Source organism: Leucopleurus acutus (assembly GCF_964270905.1).
Source record: "Leucopleurus acutus genome assembly, chromosome: 7".
Taxonomy (NCBI): Eukaryota; Metazoa; Chordata; class Mammalia; order Artiodactyla; family Delphinidae; genus Leucopleurus; species Leucopleurus acutus.
Genome location: NC_139150.1, coordinates 104,007,883 through 104,034,305, shown reverse-complemented (window position 1 = coordinate 104,034,305; position 26,423 = coordinate 104,007,883). Strand labels below are relative to the sequence as shown.

Sequence of the window (26,423 nt, the reverse complement as noted above, 5' to 3'; positions counted from 1 at the left end):
GCACACGCTTCCGATGGGGCGGCCCCACCACGTGGCTGCGTGAGAGAAGCAGCAGCCACTGGGCTGCAGAGCCACAGGCCGTGGTCCTGTCACAACTGAGATACTAACCACCCACCTTGGGTCAGGTCTGGAGACCCCCCGGAAAGTGCCGAGCTCTTGCCACTGAGCAGTAAGGGTTATTGGTACAGAAAACTAGGACCTAGGGCCCGTTCACTGGTGGGTTATAAGTTTAGAAGTTCATCCAGGATATTCTCAATTCTAAGGCAACACCCATCTACCCCACAAACCAATCTGTAGCCATAGAGTTCAAGCGAGTCAGTATCTGGGGCAATGGCGCTGGCCCTGTTGGAGGACTGGTGTAGGATCATGAGTGTGGATGATCAGAAATCACTGATGGTCATGGGGATACCCGTGGGCTGCAATGAAGCCGAGATTCAGGAGGTCCTCCAGGAGACTTTAAAGTCTCTGGGCAGGTATAGAGTGCTTGGCAAAATATTCAGGAGGCAGGAGAATGCCAATGCTGTGTTGGTAGAGCTTCTGGAGGACACCGACGTCTCCGTGATCCCCAGCGAAGTTCAGGGAAAGGGGGGCATCTGGAAAGTGATCTTTAAGACCCCGAACCAGGACACTGAATTTCTTGAAAGATTGAACCTCTTTCTAGAGAAAGAGGGGCAGACGGTCTCGGGAATGTTCCGAGCGCTTGGGCATGAGGGAGTGTCTCCAGTGGCCATGCCCTGTGTCTCACCGGAGTTATTGGCCCATCTGCTGGGACAGGCAATAGCACACGCCCCTCAGCCTTTGCTCCCCATGAGGTACCGGAAACTGAGAGTGTTCTCGGGGAGCGCTGTGCCCGCGCCAGAGGAAGAGCCCTTTGAAATCTGGTTGGAACAGGCCACCGAGATAGTCAAAGAGTGGCCGGTAGCAGAGGCAGAAAAGAAAAGATGGTTGGTGGAAAGCCTTCGCGGCCCTGCCCTGGACCTCATGCACATAATCCAGGCAGACAATCCGTCCATAAGTGTGGAAGAGTGTTTGGAAGCATTTAAGCAAGTGTTTGGAAGCCTGGAGAGTCGTAGGACCTCCCAGGTGAAATACCTGAAGACCTATCAGGAGGAAGGAGAGAAAGTCTCAGCGTACGTGTTACGGTTAGAAACCCTGCTGCGGAGAGCTGTGGAGAAGCGGGCCATCCCAAGGAACAGCGCGGACCAGGTCCGCTTGGAGCAGGTCATGGCCGGGGCGAGCCTCAGTGAGATCCTCTGGTGTAGGCTTAGGGAGCTGAGAGACCAGGGGCCTCCTCCCAGCTTCCTGGACTTAATGAAGGTAATCCGCGAAGAAGAGGAGGAAGAAGCCGCTTTTGAAAATGAGAATACTGAAGCACCGGAAGATGGAGATGGCTACAGCCACTGGGATAATGGGGCCGGAGACTAAAACCCAACTCACAGGGGGACCCACAGCCGGCACGGGGAGAGACAGCCATTCTACCAGGCTAAGACCTTTTCAGTCTTTTTTTCTCTAATTTATGCAGTTGAAATCAAGGCATTCAAGCCCGGTCTTGATTCTTCTTTCTAACAAAAAAAATATCTGAGAGTTTTTTGGACCCTACATAGATGATTAATTAACAAAAAATTAAATTCCAAATACGAGATAGTACACCTAAAGGAATCTGAACCAGGTTTCCTTTAAATACCCGCCAATAGACCAAAAGAAAGAAATGATGTGAGAAAAAGAAAAATCTTTTGTCATCTATGTAAAAATCCAAGCTGTTTGAATTATCAAGTGTTTTCCTTTCTCACATCAGCAAGAGTACCGAGTACACATCTCTGAGTACCAAGCCACGTGAGGCAGTGTTCAAAGAGCTAACGGTCATAAACCTACCAGTCTGGCCCTGCTCTCAGGGAGGACATAGCCTCCGAGCATGAAAAGCTAAATAACCTTACGTGTAAACGAGTTCACGACGCCAATAGAAGCCAAGAGGAGTATCGTTGCCAAATGAGCACGACATCTCTATCTTAGGTTTCTCTCTTTTCTTACTTGGGAAGCACTTCCCGCTTCTCTGCTGGCTGTCAGATAGATGGTTCCAGGCAGTGTGTTGGGCCCTGAGGACACAGAGGTCCACAGTTGAGGGACATCCTCGAGAAAGGGTAGACATCACAGGATGGCCTGACGGAGCATGGGGCTGTGCAGGCCATGTTTGGATCCAGGCCAGCCTGGATAGAGAGGAGGAGTTTTAGTGGCAACAAAGGGCAAAGAGGAGAGGAAGAGAGCTCACCTTTACTGAGGACCTGCTCTGTTCCGGGCACTTTAGACATATGTCATTTTATGTGTACAGCACCCCCAGTGTGGTATAATTATGCTCATTTTAAAAGAGAAGGGAAAAAAACTCAGATGGGTTACATGGTCTGCTCAACATCAAAATGCTATCAGGTGGCAGAGCCCAGACGGAAGTCCAGACCTCTCTGACACTGGCTAATCCTCTCTCCACCGTGATCACGGTTTTCAAATTGTGCTTTGTAGTTCTGCAGGGATTTTTCAGCAGTTCTATCTTGAAAATGTATGTTACACTCTTTAAATCTCTAATAAATAACAGATAGACACAAGCGTGTTGATATCCGAATTTTAACACACTGGCATTTACCAACAGGCTCGCTTTTGTTTTCAGATTGATTCATTTTGTACAGACCTTGGAAGAAAGGTTCCCTTGGCGATATGTGAGCACACATCCAAGCTTATTTTAATTCTTCATAGATTAAGGAAGCCATAGCATGTCAGAGGTGTTTAAATCAGGCCCGTGCATGTCCTGTGACGTCAAGTGTGCTTCAAGCATAAATGAGCATCATTCAGTTAAATGCTAGGCAAGGCTCCAACACAACTGATGTACAGCATCATGAGAGCTTTGTATGTACAATAAACAAGTGGCTTAACTTCTGGAAATATCAGTTTCCTCATCAGAAAAATGGGAGGACAATAGAATAGGGTTGTTGCTAAGATCAAATGACATAATGCCTTTTAAGCACTTAGTGTGATGTCTGGAACATAGAAAGCCCTCAGTACATCGAGGCTCTTTTTATTATTTTCACAACGCTTACTGTCCGGCCAATGCATGCTCTCTTCCTTTTCTAACAGTCCTGCAGTAACAAGTAAATATGTAATCTGCCTGTGAGGTTGTGACAACATTGCATTAGACACCGTTTTGGCTCTTGTGGTAAGTTTGAGTGTTTGTTGTCTGTTATCTTTGTGATAAATTTTCCAGCCATTGTTGACTATTGTTAATGATTATAAGAAATAACTTCTTCTCTCCGATTGTGAATAATTTTAACTGAAGAATACCCTGAGATTGTAAGAAAAACATTTTCTTTAAAGAGGTAGCATTTGTGATCATTGATCTAAGTTATATTTTTCAGTACTGTTCAACCAAAGTGATACAACTGTCATCCTGTACACCCTGATTTCATGTGTTTTTTGTAGTCATGAAAATGGCCTTGTTGTTCTCATGTAGTCAGAGTATGCAAAGTAAAGTGTTATAAGTGTGAAGTTATAAAATAAATACATGCTGGTAATAAAATTCTGAGTTTTTTCTGCTTCATGTATTGTGGTTCTGTATAAACTATGCTTGAAGAAGGGATTTCATTACTAAAAAAAAATTGAGAGGTAAGATTAAAAAATCAAGCTAAAACCAAAAGGTCTTGAACTCTTCCAGAAAACCTGAGAGCAAAATGCTGGAATGGGAATACTTGGGCTTTGTCTCCAAGGATGAGAGAGCTCAGTCCACCCGTCATTGATCTCCCCTTTAAAATACAAGAAACGACAGACGGAGGCCAGTTCCCTTGGAGACCTCCAACTCATTTGCTTAGGCAAGTAACTGTACAGATACATTCACCAGCCTCTATTCTGCTAAGGGTGAAATGACCTAAAGGTGAAATACTGCATTTCTTGGATGAAATCATTTTTCACTATATAGATGTATAGAGGGGATAAAATTTCTCTTGCCTCTGGCCCTCGAAATTTCTCTTCCTCTTCTCTACAGCGCAATGAGGGAGCATTCCTCAGAGGCCATACACAGTGCAGATTGACCCATTATAAGATGGGTGTCTGGAGGAATACCCAGCAGTCTCTCCCAATCACTTGAGCAAAACCTTCCGGGAGATTGGTCTCCCCTTGTACTTAATCTGTCTCCGGTCCTGACCCTGGAGACCGAGGCTTCCAAGATTACATAACCTACTGCTGAAGTTAACTTTTCACCAGGGGCCGCCCACCTCTTCAGGGCAAGCCTCTCCTTCTGTTGTCTTCTGCTGTTCGTCCTAAACCCAAGACTCTCTGGTCATCTGTTCCCATCTTTACCCTCATGTCCATACTACACTGTGCCTCTTCCCACTGTTGATCTTTAAGACCCTCCAACATGCCAACTGGATAGTCCACGAGGTCCTAAACAAACTAGCCTATATCATCAAAGTCCCTGCAGAATACCCTGTCACCCTATTCCTCAATTGAACTCTGGTCCTCCTGGTGGTCTGTCGCCCTCAAGTCCCTTGAGTGGAAGCTGCTCTGTCTCTCTCACCTCAGGAGAGACTGGAGAGTGGTGACAGCATCTCTTTCATTCACCGTCATCACTTCCCCACTTGCAAACGCCTTTGCTCCCTCCTGGCATATCCTCACTCACTCTGCTGCACCACCCACTGTGGCTTGGTCCTGACAAGCCTGGACAGAGCATTGGCAAAGAAACTAATGTTCTCGGGGTGGGGGGATGCGGCATTTAGGACGGAATCTGGCTGGGTGTTATCCCAAGAAATAGGAAGAAAAAGCTAATGAATACAAACCATGTTCAAGGGAGATCTACAAGCAAGACTGGAAAAGCAGAGTTTTTAAGCTAGAGCATTGGAAGGTAGAGTTTTGAAGGAGTGGAACCTGAGATGAAGCATACAAGTGCAGTTAAGAGGATCTGAGACAAGTATTGTCAAACTCAATCGGGGTGTGTTTTGTTGTTGTTGTCTGACCAGCATAATCTTTGGACGGTCTAAAGGCCCAGGATCAGGGCAGACATCTCTCCCATCCCCCACCTGTTTGTGCGGACCAGGATCTTCTTGAGTTTGCCCAGGGAAGACTTAACACTCATCCAGAAGCTCTCCTGGGGTGGAAGATGGTGTCCCACAATGGGCTTCTCTGAAGCTACCCTTCTCACTCTAGCAGGCCCTGGAGTTGTCCCTGGTCCAGACCTCCCTCCGTTACCCAACTCTCTGCAGTGCCAGAGTGGTCCTTGACATCCCAAATGGATATTTTCTTAAAAACCAGAGGAACGCCAGAAGTGTATGCCAAAGTCAATTCTATCATAAGAGAAAAAAAACAGTGTAGGATTTCAGTGTCTCTTTCAGGCCACCAGCTGGAGCTGCCCATTTATTGTCTGGGCTGCTTTCAGCGGCAGCTGAGACTTCCCCATCTGCCCACACCCCGGCCCCGCCCCCTTGAAGGGAAAAGTTCCCAGAGGGAGGAGTTACCAGACTGCACCTTGGTGCTCAGGCTGGGAGCCACTGCAGGATGTCCCCAGGGAAGGGCTGGGAAGCTCAACACCCCCCCACCCCCCCACCCCCACCCCCGTCCCATCGTGCCCCAGACCTGCCCCTGCTCTGCAGGCCTAAAGGCAGCCCCACTGAGGGCCTCTCCTGGCTTTGGCTCAACAGCTTTGCCAACAAACTCAATTACTAAAAATGAAGCTTTCTTGAAATAACAAGCAATTGTCGCAAAAGGAAACTTTCTTTTCCAGCTTCTTTGAGGTATAATTGACAAATAAAAGTTGTATATATTTAAGAAGTGCAGTGTGATGTTTTGATGTAAGTATACATTGTGAAATGATCTCCACAATCAAGCTAATTAACACATCCATCACCTCGCATAGTTACCGTTGTGTGCGTGGTAAGAACGCTTAAGACATACTCTCTTAGTAAATTTCAAGTGCATACTGCAGTATTATTAACTATAGGCACCATGCTATACATTAGCTCTCCAGGACGTATTCATCCTGCCTAAGTGAAAGTTTGTGCCCTTCGACCAACATGTTCCCATTTCCCCCACCTCCCAGCCCCTGGTCACCACCATTCTACTCTCTGCTTCTGTGAGTTTGACTTTTTGAGATTCTACATGTAAATGAAATCATACAGTATTTGTCTTTCTGTGTCTGGCTTATTTCATTTAGGATAATGTCCTCAAGGTGCATCCATGTTGCCACAAATGGCAGGATTTCCTTCTACAAGAGTAAACTGTGTTGTAAATGAACATATGTAAAACATTGGAAACTGGGTTGGTAAAAAAGGGATGCTGATTAAGAAAACATGATGACTAAATGTAATGTGTATACTGGATGGGATCCTGGGACAGAAGAAGAAATTTAGGGAATAACTGAGGAAATCTGAACGCTGTGTGGACTTTAGTTAACAATAATGTATCAATACTGGTTCATTTGTAACAATGTACGTATTGTTCATAATAGAGGAAAGTGGGTGTGGGATATCCAGGAACTCTCTGTACTATCTATCCAATAATTCTGTAAATCTAAAACTGTTTTAAATAAAAAGCACATTAACAACAACAACAACAAAAAAGAAGGGACACTGAGTTCTGCTGACTGGTCAAAATAATGCATTCCCTGGTAATATTCCATTTAAGGGTGTTAGCCTTTAATGACATTTCCTGAGCTTAGGGACCTGCTATTCCAAATAGTGGCTAGTGAGATGCAAACTGGTAAATACAGAATGAATAAACAGCAAGGTCCTACTGTATAGCACAGGGAACTATATTCAATACCCTTTGTATTGAATTGAACAATATTCAATTCAATACAACTATATTCAATACCCTTTGGTAAACCATACTGGAAAAGAATATGGAAAAGAATGTATATATGTGTATAACTGAGTCACTTTGCTGTATAGCAGTAATTAACACAACATTGTAAATCAACTATACTTCAATTAAAAAAAAATTACCCAAATAGTGGCTAGTGTACATTTTAAAGTTTCTAAGTAGAAAGCTGTTATATAGGCCTGAGGCAAGTGTAAATGTCTAGGGCTGGGTGTGTTGCCATCTTGGGAAAAACATCTATCAACCAATCCAGAATTTCCAGGGCTGTTTCCAATTTCAAGGTGATTTATGGGTCTAAAACTAAGATAGTAATCCTTTGGACTCCCAAGCCCTGTCACTGGCCTGGGTTTATGGCTACAGTTGGCAACGTGGGGTGAGGACCCAGCCTGCAGAGGTTCCCCAGGCCATATTCAGGGCCTTGGATGGGCTTTTAGTTGATGACTGAGAGGGCAACCTGGCAGGACCATGGAATCCCTAGGTCATATTCCTCCCCGGGACCCTAGATTTTATCAGCAGCTGAACTACGGGGGAGCTCGTCCTCCTTGACCAGAGCCTGGCTGGTAGTTGTTGGGTGCTTCAGAGCACTCGGTGGCGTGGGCCTGAAATGTATTCCACCTGTAACGAGAATGGTTTTGGCTTAGGGATCCATCCGAGTTGTACTACAGGCGATAGGGTTTGGGCCCATGTACCACTTCTGTGACCAGGCAGGCTGTGGTGTTTGCCAGGAGTGGGCAGGTTAACCTGAACGAGCAATCGGTTTATAAGGTAGACAAAGTCCTCAGGGCACAGGGATGGGCCCAATACATACTGAGGGATAAGGAGAGAGACCAAGAGGGCTATTCGTGCCTCCTCCCCCCACCCCAACTCCTGACACTTCCAACCTACACCAGAAACAAAGGACTGAGCAATGGAAATTAAAACCTAGAAACAGACAAGGGGTGAAACAAAATATAAGCAAGGGAACAGACAACCCCAGACAAGTATGAAGAAAAACACATATAGGCACATCGTAGTCAAGCTGCCGTAACAAAAGATAAACTACTGTAAACCAAGAATATCTTGAAAGTGGCCAGAGGAAAATGGCATATTTCATAGAGAGAAGTAATCAGAGGAATTACAGTCTTCCCTCAGTATCCTAGGGGCATTAGTTCCAGGACCAATCCGTGATGCTCAAGTCCCTTATATGCCCAGTGATTGCATATAACCTACGCACATCCTCCCGTATACTTTAAATCTTCTCTGAATTACCTATAATACCTAATATAATATAAACGCTACGTAAATAGTTTTGCTTTTTGGAACTACCTGGATTTTCTTTTTTTTGGAATATTTCCAATCCGCCTTTGGTTGAATCCTGGATGCAGAACAGGCGGCTATGGAGAGCTAACTGTACTGCTGACATCTCTTAAGAAAACATGAAGGCCGAAAGGGCAATAACACATTTAAACCACTGGATAAAGAAACCCTGTTCAGCCAAGATTTAGTACAAATTTGCCTATAAAATCAGCTGAACCTAGAAATATTTGGAAGTGGTTGGCAGGTTATTGAACTATGTGGGTTTTGGGTCTTCTGAGGTCAGTTTTACTAGTTCAGTTTTCTGATTCTTTTCCATTTTATCTAGTTTTTAAAAAATGTATTGGCATAAATTTGTCGGTGTTCTGTGCAGATGCTTTTAATTATTAATGCTTCTACAGTTATGGCTCCTTATTCTATTGTTTGTGTTTTTGCTCTTTATCTCTGGGTTAATATTCCTCGAAGTGTAGCTATTCCATCTATGTTTTTCAGAGAATCAGCTTTTGGACTTGTTCATCCTCTCCATCATTATTTTAGTAATTTTTGTTCTTTTTTTATTATTTCTTTCATGATGCTTAGAATTAATATACCATTTCATTTCCAGCTTCTTGAAGATTGTTTCTTCTTTTCTGTTTCATGATTTTTTTTTTTTTTTTTTTTTTTTTTTTTTTTGCGGTACGCGGGCCTCTCGCTGCTGTGGCCTCTCCCGCTGCGGAGAACGGGCTCCAGATGCGCAGGCTCAGCGGCCACGGCTCACGGGCCCAGCCGCTCCGCGGCATGTGGGATCTTCCCGGACCGGGGCATGAACCCGTGTCCTCTGCATCGGCAGGCGGACTCTCAACCACTGCGCCACCAGGGAAGCCCCATGATTTTTTTTTTAAATGTATTTAAGCATAGAAATTTATAACCAAGTATCACTTTAATTATATCCCATAATTTTGTTACATAATACTTTAAATATTTTCATTATGTTTTTTTCATAAACCATGAATTAGTTTTTTGAGGGGTGCAAAGTAGTTAAAGATATTGTGATTTACAATAAATACATATTTCAGTCTTCCAGCCATAGTTCCTAGCTCACAGCTCTCAAAATTCTTGTAATTTCCTGAGAAATAAGAGCAAAGGGAGCATCTTTTGTTATAATATTTGTTCTCTTGTTCTCAGTTCCTGAAATGGCTTCAGAGCCATAAAGGTGAAATAGGTGTCTTGTCATTCACAAGCCCATTTTCACCAGAACTGGGTTTGTGTTAATGAGGTGACTTTTGGAAGTCCCCTAAGGATGGGGGCACTGGTTGCCAGGGGGACCAATCATGAACAGACTGTTGGAACTTTCAGTCCCACCCCCTGACTTCTGGGGAGGGGAGAAGGGCTAGAGGTTGAATCACCAATGGTCAATAATTTAATCAATCATGGCTTTGTAATGAGGCTCCATAAGACAACCAAAAAGGAGGGGGTACTAGAAAGCTCCAGGTGGAACCAGAATGCTTCCATGTGCCACCATGCTGGACCCCAGGGCTCCACAGAAGCTCCTTTATTTAGAACCTTGCCCCATGCATCTCTTCATCTCTTCTCTTCATGCATCTCTTCATCACATCCTTTAATTTCCTTTGTAATAAACTGGTAATCTGGTGAGTAAGCAGGCTTCCTGAATTCTGTGATTCGCTCTAGCAAATTAATAGAACCCAAAGGGGGACGTGGGAACTTCTGATTTATAGCCAGTTGTTCAGGAATATAGGTAACAACCTATAAGCCTTGAAAGCTATAAATTTCCTTTGTGAACTGCTTTACCTGCATTCCACAAATTTTGATTTTTTTTTATTGTTAGCCATTACAAAATATTTCCTAATTTCTCTCATGATCTCTTTTCTGATTCTTGAATTATTTAGTACTATGTTGTCCAGTTTCCAATATGTGGGTTTTCAATCATCTTTTTATCATTAACTTCTAATTTAATTCTTTTGTGGTAAGAGAATACACCCCGTGTTTCAAAGACGTGTGATCTAACATATGGTCTATCTTGGTGAAATGGTCAATGTGCACATGAGGATAATGTGGACTCTACTGTTGTAGGTTGCAAGTTTTAATTAAGTCAAGTTGGTTGAAAAAGTTGTACACTTTTTTTATTTCCTTGCTCATCTTCTGCCTACTTTTGTGAATTACTGAGACGGGTGTTACAATATGCAACCATAATTGTGGATTTGTCTGCTTCTCTCTTTTGGTTCTTCCAGGTTTTGCTTCTTTTTTGCATATGGATATCAAACTGTTCCAGCACCATTTGTTGAAAACACTATCATTTCTCTACTGAATGGGTTTTGAATCTTTGTCAAGAATTAAGTGACCATATATGTGGGCATCTGCTTCTGGACTCTATTCTGCCCCGTTGATCTATTTGTCTATCTTGGCACCAATACTGACCATCTTATTTACTATAACACTATAATAAGTCTTGACATCAGGTAGTGTAAGTCCTCCAACTTTGTTCTTCTTTCTCAGAGTTATTCTAACTGTTTGTGATCCTTTGCATTTCAATGTGAATTTTAGAACAAACTTCTCAATCTCTACCAAAAAAGCCTTCTGGAATTTTGTTGGAATTGCCTTTAATCTATGGATCAATTTGGGGATAACTAAAATTTTGAAAATAGTCAATTTTCTGATCCATGAACATGGTATATCTCTCCATTTTATTAGGTCATGTTTAATTTTTATAGCAAAATTTTGTAGTTTTGAGTATTGGGGTCTTACACACTTTTTGTCAATTGTATTCCTAAGTATTTAATATTTAATGCTATTGCAAGTCATTTTGTCTTTTAATTTGTTTGTTGCTAGCATATAGATCTACAATTAATTTTTATATATTGATATGTGTCCTGCAACATTACTAAACTCACTTGTCAGTTCTAGTAACTTTTTTTTGATGTCATGGATTTTTTTGCATAAATGATTATGTCATCCGAGATTAAAACAATTTTACTTCTCTTTTCCAATCTAGATATCATTTATTTCTTTTTCTTGACTTATGGCACTGGATGGAACCCACAGTACCATATTGAATACAAGTGGTGAGAACATCATTGTCTTGTTCCTGATCTTAAAGGGAAAGCATTCAATATCTTACCATTAAGTTTGGTGTTAGCTGTAAGTACATTTTTTGTAGATATCTGCAATAGGTAGAATTTCTAAAATGCTCCCCCAAAATCTTTCCACTAATCCCTTGAAAGACTGAATATACAAAATGACAATGGGCAGACCATATATAAAAAAATAGATCTCTGGCTCACAACTTCTGCAACAACCAGCCCCAAAGAGTCAGCACTTGGTCAGTAACTGCTAGCTTCCCTAATTTTTGCCTCCACTTCCAACTTAGGAACAAAAAGAGAAAGCCAGGGCTTCCCTGGTGGCGCACTGGTTAAGAATCTGCCTGCCAATGCAGGGGACACGGGTTCGAGCCCTGGTCCGGGAAAATCCCACATACCACAGAGCAACTAAGACCGCGAGCCACAACTACTGAGCCCGTGTGCCACAACTACTGAAGCCCGCTCGCCTAGATCCCATGCTCCGCAACAAGAGAAGCCACCGCAATGAGAAGGCCACGCACCACAACAAAGAGTAGCCCCTGCTCACTGCAACCAGAGAAAAGCCCGTGCACAGCAACAAAGACCCAACACAGCCAGAAATTTAAAAAAATAATAAAACAAATAAATTTTAAAAAAAGAGAAAGCCAAATATGCTACCCTTAACAATCACATGGGATGTTCTGCTTACAATTAGCCCACCTCCACCTTCCGTATGCCAAAAGCCTTCAATAAGATCTTATGGTAAGCCTTCCCCTTTTCCCACTCCCCAGCCTGATTTTGAGTCTCTGCTAAATGCAAGTGATGGTGTCTTGCCTTTGTTCTTATATCAGTGATCTTCATTTATCCCCATGCCCTGGAATCTGCGAGCATGATGAGATCTCGCTCCTGTGATTATGTTATGTTACATGGCACAGTTGACATTAAGAGGGAAATGATCTGCGTGGGCCTTATCTAATCACATAAGCCCTTAAAATTAGAGAAGTTTATGGGCCAAAGACCTTAACAGACGACTCACCAAAGAAGATATACAGACAACAAATAAGCATATGAAAAGATGCTCCACATTATATGTCAATCAGGGAAATGCAAATTAAAACAACAATAAGGTACCACTACACGCTTATTGCAATGGCCAAAATCCAGAACACTAGCAAACCAAATGCCCACAAGGATGCAGAGCAACAGGAAGTCTCGTTCACTGCTGGTGGGAATAAAAATGGTACAGCCACTTTGGAAGACAGTTTGGTAGTTTCTTACAAAACTAAACGTACTCTTGGAAATTCCTGGGCAGTCCAGTGGTTAGGACTCGGCACTCTCACTGCCGGGTCCAGGTTCAATCCCTGGTTGAGGAACTAGGATCCCACAAGCTGAGCAGCTCGGCCAAAAAAAAAGAAAACAAAAAACTAAATATACTCTTACCCTACCACCCAGCAGTCACGTTCCTTGGTATTTACCTAAAGGAGTTGAAAACTTATGCCCACAGCAAAACCTGCATGTGGTGTTTATAGTAGCTTTATTCATAGTTGACAAAACTTGGAAACTACCAAGTTGCCCTGCAGTAGGTGAGTGGATAAGTAATGGTAGTACATCCAGACAGTGGAATGTTATTCAGCACTAACAAGAAACAAGCTATCAAACTGTGAAAAGACAAGGAGGAACCTTATATGCATATAACTAAGTGAAAGAAAGCAATCTGAAAAGACTACGTACTGTATGATTCCAACTCTATGACATTCTTGAGAAGGCAAAACTATGGAGACAGTGGAAAGATCAGCAGTTGCCAGGGGTTGAGGTGAGGGATGGGATGAATAGGCAGAACACACGGGATTATCAGGATACGAAAAGACTCTGTATGATACTATAATAATAGATCCATTGCGGGCTTCCCTGGTGGCGCAGTGGTTGGGAGTCCGCCTGCTGATGCAGGGGACACGGGTTCGTGCCCCGGTCTGGGAAGATGCCACGTGCCGCGGAGCGGCTGGGTCCATGAGCCACGGCTGCTGGGCCTGCGCATCCGGAGCCTGTGCTCCGCAACGGGAGAGGCCACAACAGTGAGAGGCCCGCGTACCGCTAAAAAATAAAAATAAATAATAGATCCATTTCATTATACATTTGCCTAAACCCAGAGAATGTACAATACCAAGAATGAATGTAAGGTAAACAATGGACTTTGGACGTTGATGATGTGTCAAAGTAGGTTCATCAATTGTAACAAATATAGGGGATGTTGATAATGGTAGGAGCTGTTGAGAGGGGATACTCTGGTAAGGAACGTTGATAATGGGCGGGGCTATGCATGGTGGGATAGGAGGAATATGGGAAATCTCTGTACCTTCCTCTCAATTGTGCTGTGGAAAAAAAAAAAAACGCTCTAAAAAGAAACTAAAAGAAAAAATTAGAAACCTTTCTCTGATTAATAAAAAGGGAAGTCAGGCAGATTCAAAGTGTAAGAACTTGATACATCATTGTTGCTTTGAATATGAAGGGGGCCATGTGAGAAGAAATGGGGGCCTCAGGGAGCTGAGGGCAGAGCCTGAGTACCAGCCAGCAAGGAAACATAGACCTTAGACCTTCAACCTAGAACCTAGAACCAGGTTCTGCCAGCAACTTGAATGAGCTCAAAGATAGATTCTTCCCCACGCCTCCAGGTGAGAGCCCAGCCAACATCAAAATGTGAGATCCTGTGCAGAGGGAGAAGTCCAGCGCATTCTGATTTCTGTGTTCAATGTTCTCTTATAAGATTTTTAAATGAGGGGGGGAAAGCCTTTTATATTTACTCACTCATTTAATATTTCTAGTACTCTTCATTTTTTTATGTACATTTGAGTTTCTATTTCATGTCATTTTCCTTCAGCCTGAGGAAACTCCTTTTACAATTTTTTGCAGTGCTAGTCTATTGGCAATGAATTATCTCAGCTTGTTTTTATCAAAAATGTCTTTATTTTACTCTACTTTTAAAGAATCTTTTCACTACATACAGAATTCTAGGTTAGCAGTTCTTTTTTTTTTAATTTCAGCACATTGGATGCCATTCCTTTAACTTCGGGCTTACACTGCTTCTGACAAAAATTCTGTAGTAAATCTCATTTTTGTTCTCTTGAATATGATGTGTCTTTTTTTCTCTGGTTTCTTTAAGATTTTCCCCTTTCTCACTGGCTTTCATCAATTAGATTATTATGTGCTTTGATGTGGTATCTATTTATTCTGCTTGGTATTCACTGAACTTGTTGAATATGGAGATATATATTTTTCATCAAATTTGGAAATTATTTTCTGATCCCTGTCTCCTTTGGGGAGACACATATGTTAGACTACATGATACTGTCACTGAGGCTCTCTTCCTTTTCATTTTGCTTCAGATCTTTTTCTCTCTGTGCTTCAACTTAGAGAATTTCTATTACTACATCTCCAAGTTCATTAATTTTTCTCTTCTTTGGTGTCTAATCTACAGCTAGGCCCATCTGGTATATTTTTCACTGTAGACATTTTATTTTTTCAGCCCTAGATGTCCTGTTTGATTTCTTTTAATATCTTTAATTTCTCTCCTTATTGTCTTCAGGTTTTCCCTTGAATTTTTGAGCATGTTTATGATGGCTCTTTTAAAGTTCTTTTCTATTAATTCTATCATCTCTGTCATGTCTGTGTCTTTTATATTTTTATCCTGGTTACAGGCGTCTCCTGGTTATGCTTCAATGAAGGTCTAACTTTTAATGGATGCTGAATGTGATGGCTTTGTGATATGTCACCTTGGCTAGGCTGAACTACAGTTCCCAGAATTCCCTTTCTAGTATGTGTCCAGTTATGGTAGGGTACAAGGGATATTTCTCTCATAGGAGTTGGAGCATGGAAGGGAAACTGAAGCTATTTTATAATACACACACACACACACACACACACACACACCCTTTCCCAGAGTTTCAATCAAACACAAATCTAGGTGCCGTTTTGAAGGAATTTTGCAGATGTAATTCAAGTCCATAATCAGTTGTCTTTAGGTTAATAAAATGGAGAGTATTCTAAGTGGGCCTAACTTAATCATTTGGAAGCCTTTAAAAGAGTGCTTCGTACACTTAAAGTCCCCTTGGAATTATTATATTATATTTTATATATATATATATATATATATATATATAGTTTTAATTAGGCTGTGAGGCAGGGGTCAATTCAAAAATACTGTTTTATTATTGCTCTACAGTGCCACCTTTATCATAAATTATATAAATGCGCCTGCTCTTAGCTCTCCATTTCCATTCTATCAGTCAATTTGTCTACGTTTATGTCAACACCATACAGTCTAAAAGTCTTATAGTAGAGTGAGAGTGAGTTCTATCACATCTATCTTCCTAAGCAGTGTCTTGGTTATTCTATCTATGAATTTCCATATAAATTTGAGAATCACCTTGCAAAACAAAAAAAAAAGAGGTCTCGGGCCTCCGCTGAGCTCAGAGATTCCAAACAATGACTAGATCTGAAATTCTCTTCTTTCTTCTTCCCACCATGCTTCCAGCCTACTGTGCTCTTCCCTGGCTGTCTGCCTGCCCTATGGACTCCAGGCGTGCTTAGCCAATTCCTGCAACTGTGTAAGCCAGTTCCTCTAATAAATTCATGTCCCATATATATGACTCCCACTCACCCTGCTTCTCTGATTGAACCCTGACTACTTAACCCTTACGCTGGTCGTCGTGAATATTAGGTTGTCGGGTGTCTGCACTTTGTTCTCTTCCTTTAAAGGGCACAGAAGTTAGCTCTAGCAGACAGTTATTTGTGAGACAGCTTGCATCCTTTGATTGCATCATTTCGCTTGTTTCTAAGCTTTGCTAGGGCAAGTCAAATAGGGCTGATTTAGCCCTACTACTAATGTGTGACCCTTCTGGAGTCTTTACTAAGTGAGCCAGGTGTTCAGAGGGGTTTCTCTCCTTTGGCTAGTCATAACTCAAACATCTCCAAGCCCTACATGAGCTCTGGGAATTGTTCCGTTTGGGGAATTATAGTTTTCTTTGCCTGGTGATGCGGAGTTTTTTCCTATGTGGGCATAACTAAGTACTCAGCCAAAGATTCAAGGGGACCCCAGTGCTGACTTCGGGAGGGCTTTCTCTACATGGCTCCCTCCTCTCTGATCCTCTGTCTGGCAAATTCCAGCTACTCTGGCCTCCCCTCAACTCACTGAGACCACTGGCTCTGCTTGGGTACCTCTTGTACCATCATCGGGAAAGTGTCTCCAGGCAGAAAGCCAAAGCAATCTTAGGGCTCATCTCATTTGTTTCCTTTCTATTGGGAATCACAATTCTGCACTGCCCATTCCCTAATGTCTGAAAACATTTTTTTTTAATATAGTTTGTCTAATGAATTGGTGTTTACGGCAGGAAGGTAAGTCTGGTACTAGATATTCCATCATGGACAAAAGTGGAAACCCACCTCCTTCTCTGGAAGATGGAAAAGACTTTCAGCGCACTCAATGCTGGTAGGAAAGAACCATTAGAGAGGAAGAAGTTGAAGATAGAAAAGAGGGGGTGACTGATGGTCAAGGTCTCTGGCGAGCAGGGCTTTGTGCATACACGGCCTTGGGGAAGAGGAGAGAAAAGAGTTGGGGACCCTACAAAGAGAGACAGCAGCTGTTTGGGTTGATGGGAAGTCAGAGTGTTAAGGCTGGAATTGTCTTAAGGACCGTCTAGTCTAAAGCTCCATTGTATAAATGAAGAAACTGCAGCTACCGGGATTGTGACTTAATGGAGGTTATAGTTTCTCTGAGTGGCAAAAGCAACTGCAATCCCTCCATTTCTGTCTCTTCCAGGTTTTCTTCCTAACTTGCACCTCTATTTCAGAAGGCTTTGTAGATTCCTTTTCCTCCACCCACATCTTCCAGACTCCAAATCCTTATTTGTGCACCAAGCCAGAAGGAGGGGTGGCTTCAGTTAGGCTTGAAGATGTGAGCTACTTCAGGATGGACAAATAAGGGAGACAAGGGTGATCTGAGTCTGGGCGAACAACCAAAGCAGAGTTACAAATGATGCATTCTTCTGGGAGCAGAGAGGAAACTGAGCCAGCTAGAGCAAAGGATTTTGTCTATGAAGGCTGAAAATTAGGGTACCAGATTATGGAGAGCTTTGAATGCCAGGGGGAGGAATTAAGAATTATCTCTGCTTTCATTTATTCATTAATTTATTTTTTTGAATGTATCAAATGCTTACTATGTGCAGTCTCTGTACTTGGGACTCAGTTGGGAGCCATTGAGAATTTTAATGAAGGGAGTGAAAAGATGAAAGAGGCAAATACCAGGATGTACATGGAATAATACCAGGTCCTTTGCAACATAATAAGTAGATTCACACTCGAATGCTGAACCTAAGAGACTGTGCTTACTACCAAACGTAAAATAGATAGCTAGTGGGAAGCAGCCGCATAGCACAGGGAGATCAGCTCAGTGTTTTGTGACCACCTAGAGGGGTGGGATAGGGAGGGTGGGAGGGAGGGAGACGCCAGAGGGAAGAGATACGGGAACATATGTATATGTATAACTGATTCACTTCGTTATAAAGCAGAAACTGACACACCATTGTAAAGCAATTATACTCTAATAGAGATGTTTAAAAAAAAAAAAAAGAGACTGTGCTTACCTGAAAATATAGTATTGTCTTTGTTTTCCTGACATGGGTGCACACACAGTTGGCTGTGTATTCAGTTCAGTGAATGGCAGAGCAGAAAACCCCAGAACTTGGATTCAGAAGACCTTGGTTTGGGTCCTGGTTCTGCTTCTGTGTCACTTGACTTTCTAAGCCTTTGTCTCCTCGTCTAAAAGAAGAAAGAAAGAAAAGAACAAAAGACCAGAGATTTCTCTTTTGATTTAAATCCTAAAGCTTCCTTCTCTTGGCCAGAATAAGATTCATTAACTATTCAGGGATCTTTATTAAGTGCTTTCATGCTAAGCACAGTCCCAGTGGCCAGGATACAAATGGAAGAAGATAGCATCCCAACCTCAAAGCATCCCATTCCGGGATCTCATATACATTAAAATACTGTAAACGTGGGTGGATGGAGAAGCAAGGACACAACTACTTAGGTCGCCTAGCCTCCCGCGCTGAATCACTTAGACCCGTCTGGCTTCCTTTGCTGTAAAGAGTGGACACTGGGCCTCCATCAGTCACTTCACAGACTACGGTATCCAGTGAGAGAAGAGACCTTCAGACACGTCAAGACACAAGTGTATCACAGGTCGCGTGGTGAGGGCAGTGAGCTTGCTGGAGCTCTTGGTGGAGCCCATCCCCCTCTGAAAGGGATGTAAAGCAGATAATTTTAGACTGACTTTCCTGAGTCCCAGTCTGACAAATGGAGCCTCTGCAGCCCAGGGGCAAGTCGTATTTGAGTGCTTGTGCTGCCCCAACAAAACATGCAGACTGGGGGCTGGAAGTCCGAGATCACTGCGCAGGCAGGGTTGGTTTCTCCCGAGCCCTGTCTCCTTGACCCACAGACAGCTGCCTTCTCACCGAGTCCTCACAATGGCCTTTCCTCAGTGCTGGTGCATCTCTGGTGTCTCTTCTGTATCCCGAACTCCTCTTCCTATAAAGGCACCAGTCAGCTTGGATTAGGGCCCACACCAGCGTTCTCATTTTAACTTAATCACCTCTCTAAAGGCCCTATCTCCAAAGTCTACAGTCACGTTCTGAAGTCCTGGAGGCTAGGACTTCAACATAGGAATCTGGGGGGACCACAAGTCAACCTACAACAGAAGTCAGGTCTGGGTCTCACTGCTTAGCACAGTGGGCATAGGGATGAAGGGCAAGGGCAGGGGCAGCTCTCCTCTGAGGCGAAAGCACTGCCCATGTGCCATGGCACCAAAGGACCAAAAAAAAGAAAAAATCTGGAAGCAAGCAGGTTCCGGGGCAGGCACAGTTGCATAGAATGTGCGAACGTGGCCCTTTTCCAAAAGTAGAGAACTCTGCTCAGTTGTGTAGCTCTAAATAGTGCCTGTTGATGCTGCTGTCAGCTTTTTTCAGACCTCATCCTTGGCATCTTTGAACGCTTTGGTGAGCACCAGCGTGGCCCCGAGGACGGAGGCGTTGGGTTCTTCCCTCCTGGGCCGCGAGAGCCCTCTTGCCGGCCTGTGGGCTCTGTTCATCTGGATTGTTTTCTCCTTCTCTGATCTCACTTTCAATGCTGGCCATTACTCCCAAGAAGAGAAAGGCGGGGGTCTGGCGCACCGAACAAGGAATTATTTCAAAGAAAGCCCGTTGCCATGGGAACCGGTTGTCAAATGCTTTTCTGCGCGGGAGGTGTCGAGTGGGGCCACAGATTTTCTTAAGCGCTGCCTGCTTTTCTTTTTAATTTGTGACAAGAACAATGAATGATTGGAGAGGGAGATGGGCAGGAAAGCACTTGTCTGTCAGAAATTCATCCTGACAGTGAGCCAGGGGCTTTACTTATGGCCTGTTCTAACGGAGCCTTCAAATTGCAGTGCTTAGGGATGGGGCGGGGGCCGTGGTGGAGACGGGATGAGGAAGCAGTGAGAAAGCCACCTTAGATGGATCAGAAAATGTTCCTAGAGGGACTTCCCTGGCGGTCCAGTGGTTAAGACTCTGCACTTCCAAGGCAGGGGGCACCGGTTCTATCCCTGGTCGGGGAACTAATATCCCACATGCCACGTAGCGCGACCAAAAAATTAAAAAAAGAAAAAACAAAGAAAATGTTCCTAGAGCTTTTACTCCGTGTTCAGCCTCGGGCGAGGCTCTGTCAGGGATGCTGAGGAAGTCAGATGAGTCTGTAGTTTTGGAGAGTCACAATCTCATCGGGGAAGTGGAACCAAGACCCATAGAATAAGAAAAATGACAGAAGCCAATGTATGATATTGACATGTGTTTCCTCTGTAAAGATGCCCCATCTACATGTACAGTACTGCCTGGAAGCGGAGGCAGACTCTGAGAGTTGCATGGCTATGCATGACCCACATCCCTTTTTTTTTTTTTTTTTCAACCTCTTTTTTTTTTTTTTTTTTTTTTTTGCGGTACGCGGGCCTCTCACTGTTGTGGCCTCTCCCATTGCGGAGCACAGGCTCCGGACGCGCAGGCTCAGCGGCCATGGCTCACGGGCCCAGCCGCTCCGCGGCACGTAGGATCTTCCCGGACCGGGGCACGAACCCATGTCCCCTGCATCGGCAGGCGGACTCCCAACCACTGCGCCACCAGGGAAGCCCTGACCCACATCCTTGAATGGCTGTTTCCCTTTGCTTAGGACCAGAGCTCTGGGCCAACCACTAGGTAAGTGGTTAACTGACAGACATCTTTAAGCCCACCTCCGCTTTGGTGTCAAAGCCACCCTCTTCCTGGGGTGGCTTGGACAGTGACCGAGCATGACGCGGTACGAGCCCCCAGCCGTTCCCACCCATCACTCCTCTGCAGGCGTTTGCTCAGAGTTCCCATCAGGCTGGAGGGGACAATTCTGTATCGTGGTCTGACTGAACCCATCCCTGTCCCATCCCACTTCCTGCCTTTTCCTCCCACAGGTGTTACTCCTGATAAAGTTTTTCACTCTTTTTTTTTGGGGGGGGGGTATAGTTGCTTTACAATGTTGTGCTAGTTTCTACTGTACAGCAAAGTGAATCAGGTATACGTATACATATATCCCCTCTTTTTTGGATTTCCTTCCCATTTAGGTCACCACAGAGCACTGAATAGAGTTCCCTATACAGTAGGTTCTCACTAGATATCTATTTCATACCCAGTGGCAAATATATGTCAATCCCAATCTCCCAATTCATCCCTCTTCCCCCTTGGTATCCACGCATTTGTTCTCTACATCTGTGTCTCTATTTCTGCTTTGCAAATAAGATCATCTATAGCATTGTTCTAGATTCCACATACAGGCATTAATGTATGATATATGTTTTTCTCTTTCTGACTTACTTCACTCTATATGACAGTCTCTAGGTCCATCCACGTCTCTGCAAATGACCCAATTTTTTTTTTTTATGGCTGAGTAATATCCCATTGTATATATGTACCACATCTTCTTTATCCATTCCTCTGTCAATGGACATTTAGGTTGCTTCCATGTCCTGGCTATTGTAAATAGTGCTGCAATGAACATTGGGGTGCATGTGTCTTTTTGAATTATGGTTTTCTCAGGGTATATGCCCAGGAGTGGGATTGCACGATCATATGGTAGCTCTACTTTTAGTTTTTTAAGGAACCTCCATACTGTTCTCCATAGTGGCTGTATCAATTTACAGTCCCACCAACAGTGCAAGAGGGTTCCCTTTTCTCCACACCCTCCCCAGCATTTACTGTTTGTAGCTTTTTTTATGATGTCCATTCTGACCGGTATGAGGTGATACCTCATTGTAGTTTTGATTTGCATTTCTCTAATGATTAGTGACGTTGAGCATCTTTTCATGTGTTTGTTGGCCATCCGTTAAACGTTTTCACTCTTAACTCATCTCAGTGTCTGCTTCTCTCAGGACCCCAGCAGAGCCAAATTTTCACCGGTCAGGAGGTGACTATTGGAATCTACAGTTAATCAGAAAATGTTGGTCATGAAGGTGGCCTTAGAAAGCTTTAGCGCAGATGTGCCTATCCTTTAGGGCTCAGGGATACCTCCGAATCTGGAGAAAAAGGCTCTAGATAGAGTTTCCAGGAGCAGTGGAGGCAAACATCCAGGATGGACATGGGTGCCCGAGCCTAGTGGCAGAGCGCATGCTGGGTCCTTCTGACTGTGGTGTGATTTGTTTCTGGAAGCACAGCCTTGGCCTGGTTTACCATCCTTTCTAGAGAGCCAATGACCTGCCCAACATCCTTTCCTCAATTCCTTTTCTTCTTAAATTATCCAGAGAAAATTTCTGCTGCTCATCACTAAGAACCTGCTCTAATTCAGGAGCGAGGGGACATTGGATTACAGGAGGTGACTTTCCTCATGAGAGCAGAGGAAACATTGTATCTGAAAAGTCACTGGAGATGAGGCAGGTCCCAAAGATAACGGCTAAAGTGCAACACTATTCATAAGGAAGTCTAATAATTCAGACGTTTGAAGCCAATCCCTGCTGAGCTTCTTTGAGGAAGGATGCGTGTGGATGACCAGAGATGTGCATACAGTTTTCTGCCCCATCATCCCCAGCTCACTGAGCCCCCACCGACCTTGGCTTCTGGCTGCTGGGTACATTCCTGCTTCAGTTAGAGCCTCCAGTGAACAAGGAAGAGTAAAGGTAGGTGTCATAGGTTAAATTGTGCCCCCCCCCACCGCCGGCAAGATTCATATGCTGAAGTCTTAACCCCCCTGGACCTCAGGCAGTGACTTTATTTAGAAATAGGGTCACTGGAGATGTCATTAGTTAAGATGAGGTCGTACTGGAGTAGGGTGGGTCCCTCATTCAATATGACTGGTGTCCTTATATAAAGGGGAAATCTGGACACAGACGCGCACACAAGGAGATCGTCACGTGAAGATGAAGGCAGAGGTCAGGGTGCTGCATCTATAATCCAAAATGTCAAACCCCAGAAGCTGGGGGAGAGGCATGGGACAGATTCTCCCTCACATCCCTCAGAAGGAACCAACCTTGCTGACACCCTGATCTCAGACTTCTAGCCTACAGAACTGGAAGACAATGGATGTCTGTTGTTTAAGCCACTCCGTTTGCGGTACCTTATTATGGTAGCTCTAGCAAACAAATTCAGTGGGGGGAGGGAAGAATGCACGCCCCCATTTAGGTAACTTAGAGTTTTGGTTTGGGGCAGGGATTGCCCAGCGCCTGGTGATGACCTATGTGGAATATCAATTAGACCGCCAGACAAGTTGGGATTGGAAACTCCAGGTTTCAAGTTAATTCATATCCTGATGACATTCGCTCCAACTTCCCTTCTGTACTTAGTGTGTAGCCACATGGTTGTATTTGGAAGAAGGTAGAATTTGTAAGAGGGAGGTGGAAACTTCTTAAATCTTTGTGAACACCTCTTTCTTAGACTTAAACCAGGATAATGCTTCACTCCCCTGGTAGATTAGACATTTGCTGGAGTTCCAGCAAAGATAGCACCAAATAGTGTCTAAAAGTTGTCCCCAAAGACTAAAAAGGCTGCCATGATGAGGGCATGGGTCCAGGCTGTTGTAACAGGAATATGGGAGATAAGGAATCACCCTAGTACAACATGATGATGTCTTTCCTTCCTACCTCCTTCTCTGTCCCTCTGGGCACCTGGCTATGCTCCATCCTCGAGCTGCTCCAGAAGCCCAGCTTCTCCGAGACGTGCCCTGAGCACACTAGGCTCAGTGCCTGGGGCTGATGGAAAGGTTTTCATGTTATTCTTTTTTAGAGTCAGATGGGAAAAAAATGACTGTCATAAGAATGGATTTATAATAGTGAATCCAGCTTGGATTACGTTCACATTTATACCAATACAGCTGTAATACATAATTTCATCTTTCGTCAGAGGAAGGGGCTATGTCCTGACACCAGCTGGGTTTCCTACAATTCAGCTCGGTTCTGACACTAACTGATGTTAGCACAGACCTCACAAGTTAAGGGCTCAGTCCTACAAGACCACCTTCACTTCAAATACCAGCCATGGTCTCAGGTATCCCCAAGTTACCCATGCTTCTGCCCAGCCAGCTGCAAATTTGGGGGTTCCCAAAACACCTCCCCCACTTGATAATTCAGTAGAACAACTCACAGAACCCAGGAAAGCACTATACACATGATTACCATCTTATTATAACGGAGACAACTGAGGGACAGCCAACTAGAAGCAACACTTAGGACAAGGTCTATGGAGGTAGGGGTGCAGCCGCTTCTGTCCCACTGGGGGGGATATATTGGTATATTGACAAGTTCACTAACCAGGAAGTTCCCTGAGCTTTGTGTTTCGGTTTCTGTCAAGATTTCAATACTTGGGCCTGGCTGAGGAAGCCACTGGCCACGTGATCAAACTCAGTCTCCAGCCCCTCTTCCTTCCCTGGAGGTGCATGGTAGGGTTGGGTGAGAATTCCAGCCCTCCGATCATGCAGTGGGTTTTCCTGGCACCAGTCTCCATCCTGAAGCTATTCAGGGGCCCCGCCATGAGTCACCTTGTCCACATAAACTCAGGTATGTTTAAAAGGGGCTCATTACAGGGACTTCCTTGGTGGTCCAGTGGTTAGGACTCCGAGCTTCTACTGCAGGGGGCACGGGTTCGATCCCTGGTGGGGCACGAAGATCCCACAGGCTAACCGACCAAAAAAAAAGGGGGGGGCAGTCATTATAAATAACAAAAGATGCTTCCATCATCTGAAAAGTCCAAGTGTTTTTTTTTCTTTTTTTTTTCTTTTTGGCCACATTGCGAGGCTTATGGGATCTTAGTTCCCCGACCAGGGATCGAACCCGGGCCCTCACCCTCAGCAGTGAAAGCACCGAGTCCTAACCACTGGACCGCCAGGGAGTTTCCTGGAAAGTCCAAGGGTTTTTGAAGATCTGTGCCAGGAACTGGGGACAAAGACAACAGTTTTTTGTTTGTTTGTTTTTGTTGTTTTTTATTTAGTATCCCATAGGGACTCATGACGGCAAGCCAGCCCAGGGTGCCACAATGCAGCCCCTGAGCTGTGCTCCCAGGGCCCAGGGGGAGCCATCCTAAGGCCCACCGCACCCAGCAGTGGTCACAACAACCCAAATCCCAAGGTGGAGTGTTGCTGCAACGCCCAAATCTAATCTGGTCTCTGCTGGTCCCCACCCAAGCCCCAGCTTTGCTCAGCCTTCCCACCTGCAGCCTCCCCTGGGCTTTGGGAGGGGAGGGTAGCGCGTGAGTTTGTCCCCTCCGTCCTGGCTCGGTGCTCTCACACTAACTTTGTTTTTTCTCACACCGGACTTCCCGGTCTCGAGACACTGATAGGCCACCTCTGTGGAGTTTGGACCCCCTCCCCTGGCCTCTGCCCCTGAATGGTCAAGCATGAACACCATCTCTTTAAACGGTTTCCACATCAGAACCGATCCTGTCCTGATTCTACATCCCCCTCCTCCGCTCCTGTCGAGTCTGCTGGCTCTTCAGGCCCACGCTCTCAGCTGGCTGTCTCAGGCTAGTAGAACGGCACCAGAGAAAAGGTCAAGTCCGCAAATCTGTCCCGGCTCCCGCATGTCCCCAGCGACCCCAGGCTGGCCCCACTGGCCATCCCATGACTACTTCATCTACTTGCATTTGCCAGGAACTGGGACATTTGAATAAGGGGAATAAAAAAAGCAATCGTCTAATTTTGGAACTTCAGGCGCTCCAACAGCTGGTAAGCGGAGATATTTGGGGGGAGAAGACGTCACTCAAATCACACCTCCCAGGAGGCTGCCTGCACAGCCTGCTCAGCCAGCCAGCCCCAACCAAACACCACGCCCTTTCAGAGACCAGGAGCGATGCTCAACGCAGCCTGTGCTTTCGCTCAAGATACTGACTTTGTAAATGTTGAGCTGAAAGCCTTATAATAGATGAGATTCAATACAAAGAGAAGTGGGGCACTGGAGGTCTTCAGGGAATTGAAGGAACATAAATGATCAACGCAATGAAACTTGCAAGAGAGGAGAACTTCGACTTACTTCTGCTGGGAGGACCTGGCTTCTCAATATACTTTTCCCTACATGCTTCATTTCTTCAGGTTCCTTCACAGGAGCCCCATGCATTGCCTATCCTCTTACAATGAAATAGAGAAGAAGGGAATGGGGCAGGGGCGGAGGGGAAGGGCGTGAGTTCTAAGCTACAGAGAGCAGTCTATCTATGGGGCTGGCCAGGGGACTCGTGGAAACCACTCTGCTATGGGGCCCAGTAAAAGGAAAGTACAGTTTGGCAAGTAATACTGGGTCCCAAATGGCAGCTGTTTCCAGTGGCAGGCCAGGCAAACAGGTGGCAATAAGTGGAGCAGGGTGGGAGGGGGTGGGATTCTAAAAAGTAGAAAGGAAGGGACTGATACTTATTTAACTCTTTCCATATGCTAAACGCTATGCCAGGCATTTTGCAGATATTATTTCATTTAACCTCTTGACAATCTCTACCAGAGAGTATATTTTTTTAAGATTTTTTGGTTTTGATGTGGACAATTTTTAAAGTCTTTATTGAATTTGTTACAATATCGCTTCTCTTTTATGTTTTGGTTTTTTGGCCATGAGGCACGTGGGATCTTACTTAGCTCCCCAACCAGGAATTGAACCCACACCCCCTGCATTGGAAGGCGAAGACTTAACCACTGGACCACCAGGGATTCCCCCAGATAGTCCATTTGAAA

At 44.5% G+C, this 26,423-nt stretch overlaps 1 protein-coding gene across 1 annotated transcript; it reads left to right on the top strand.

Annotated features, from left to right (window-relative positions):
* Positions 1-330: 330 nt before the first annotated feature.
* Positions 331-1,425, top strand: PNMA2 (PNMA family member 2; the record flags this gene model as incomplete). Its single annotated transcript, XM_082842364.1, has 1 exon — positions 331-1,425. One exon carries the CDS (start codon positions 331-333, stop codon positions 1,423-1,425), a length of 1,095 nt encoding a protein of 364 aa, XP_082698490.1.
* Positions 1,426-26,423: the final 24,998 nt, after the last annotated feature.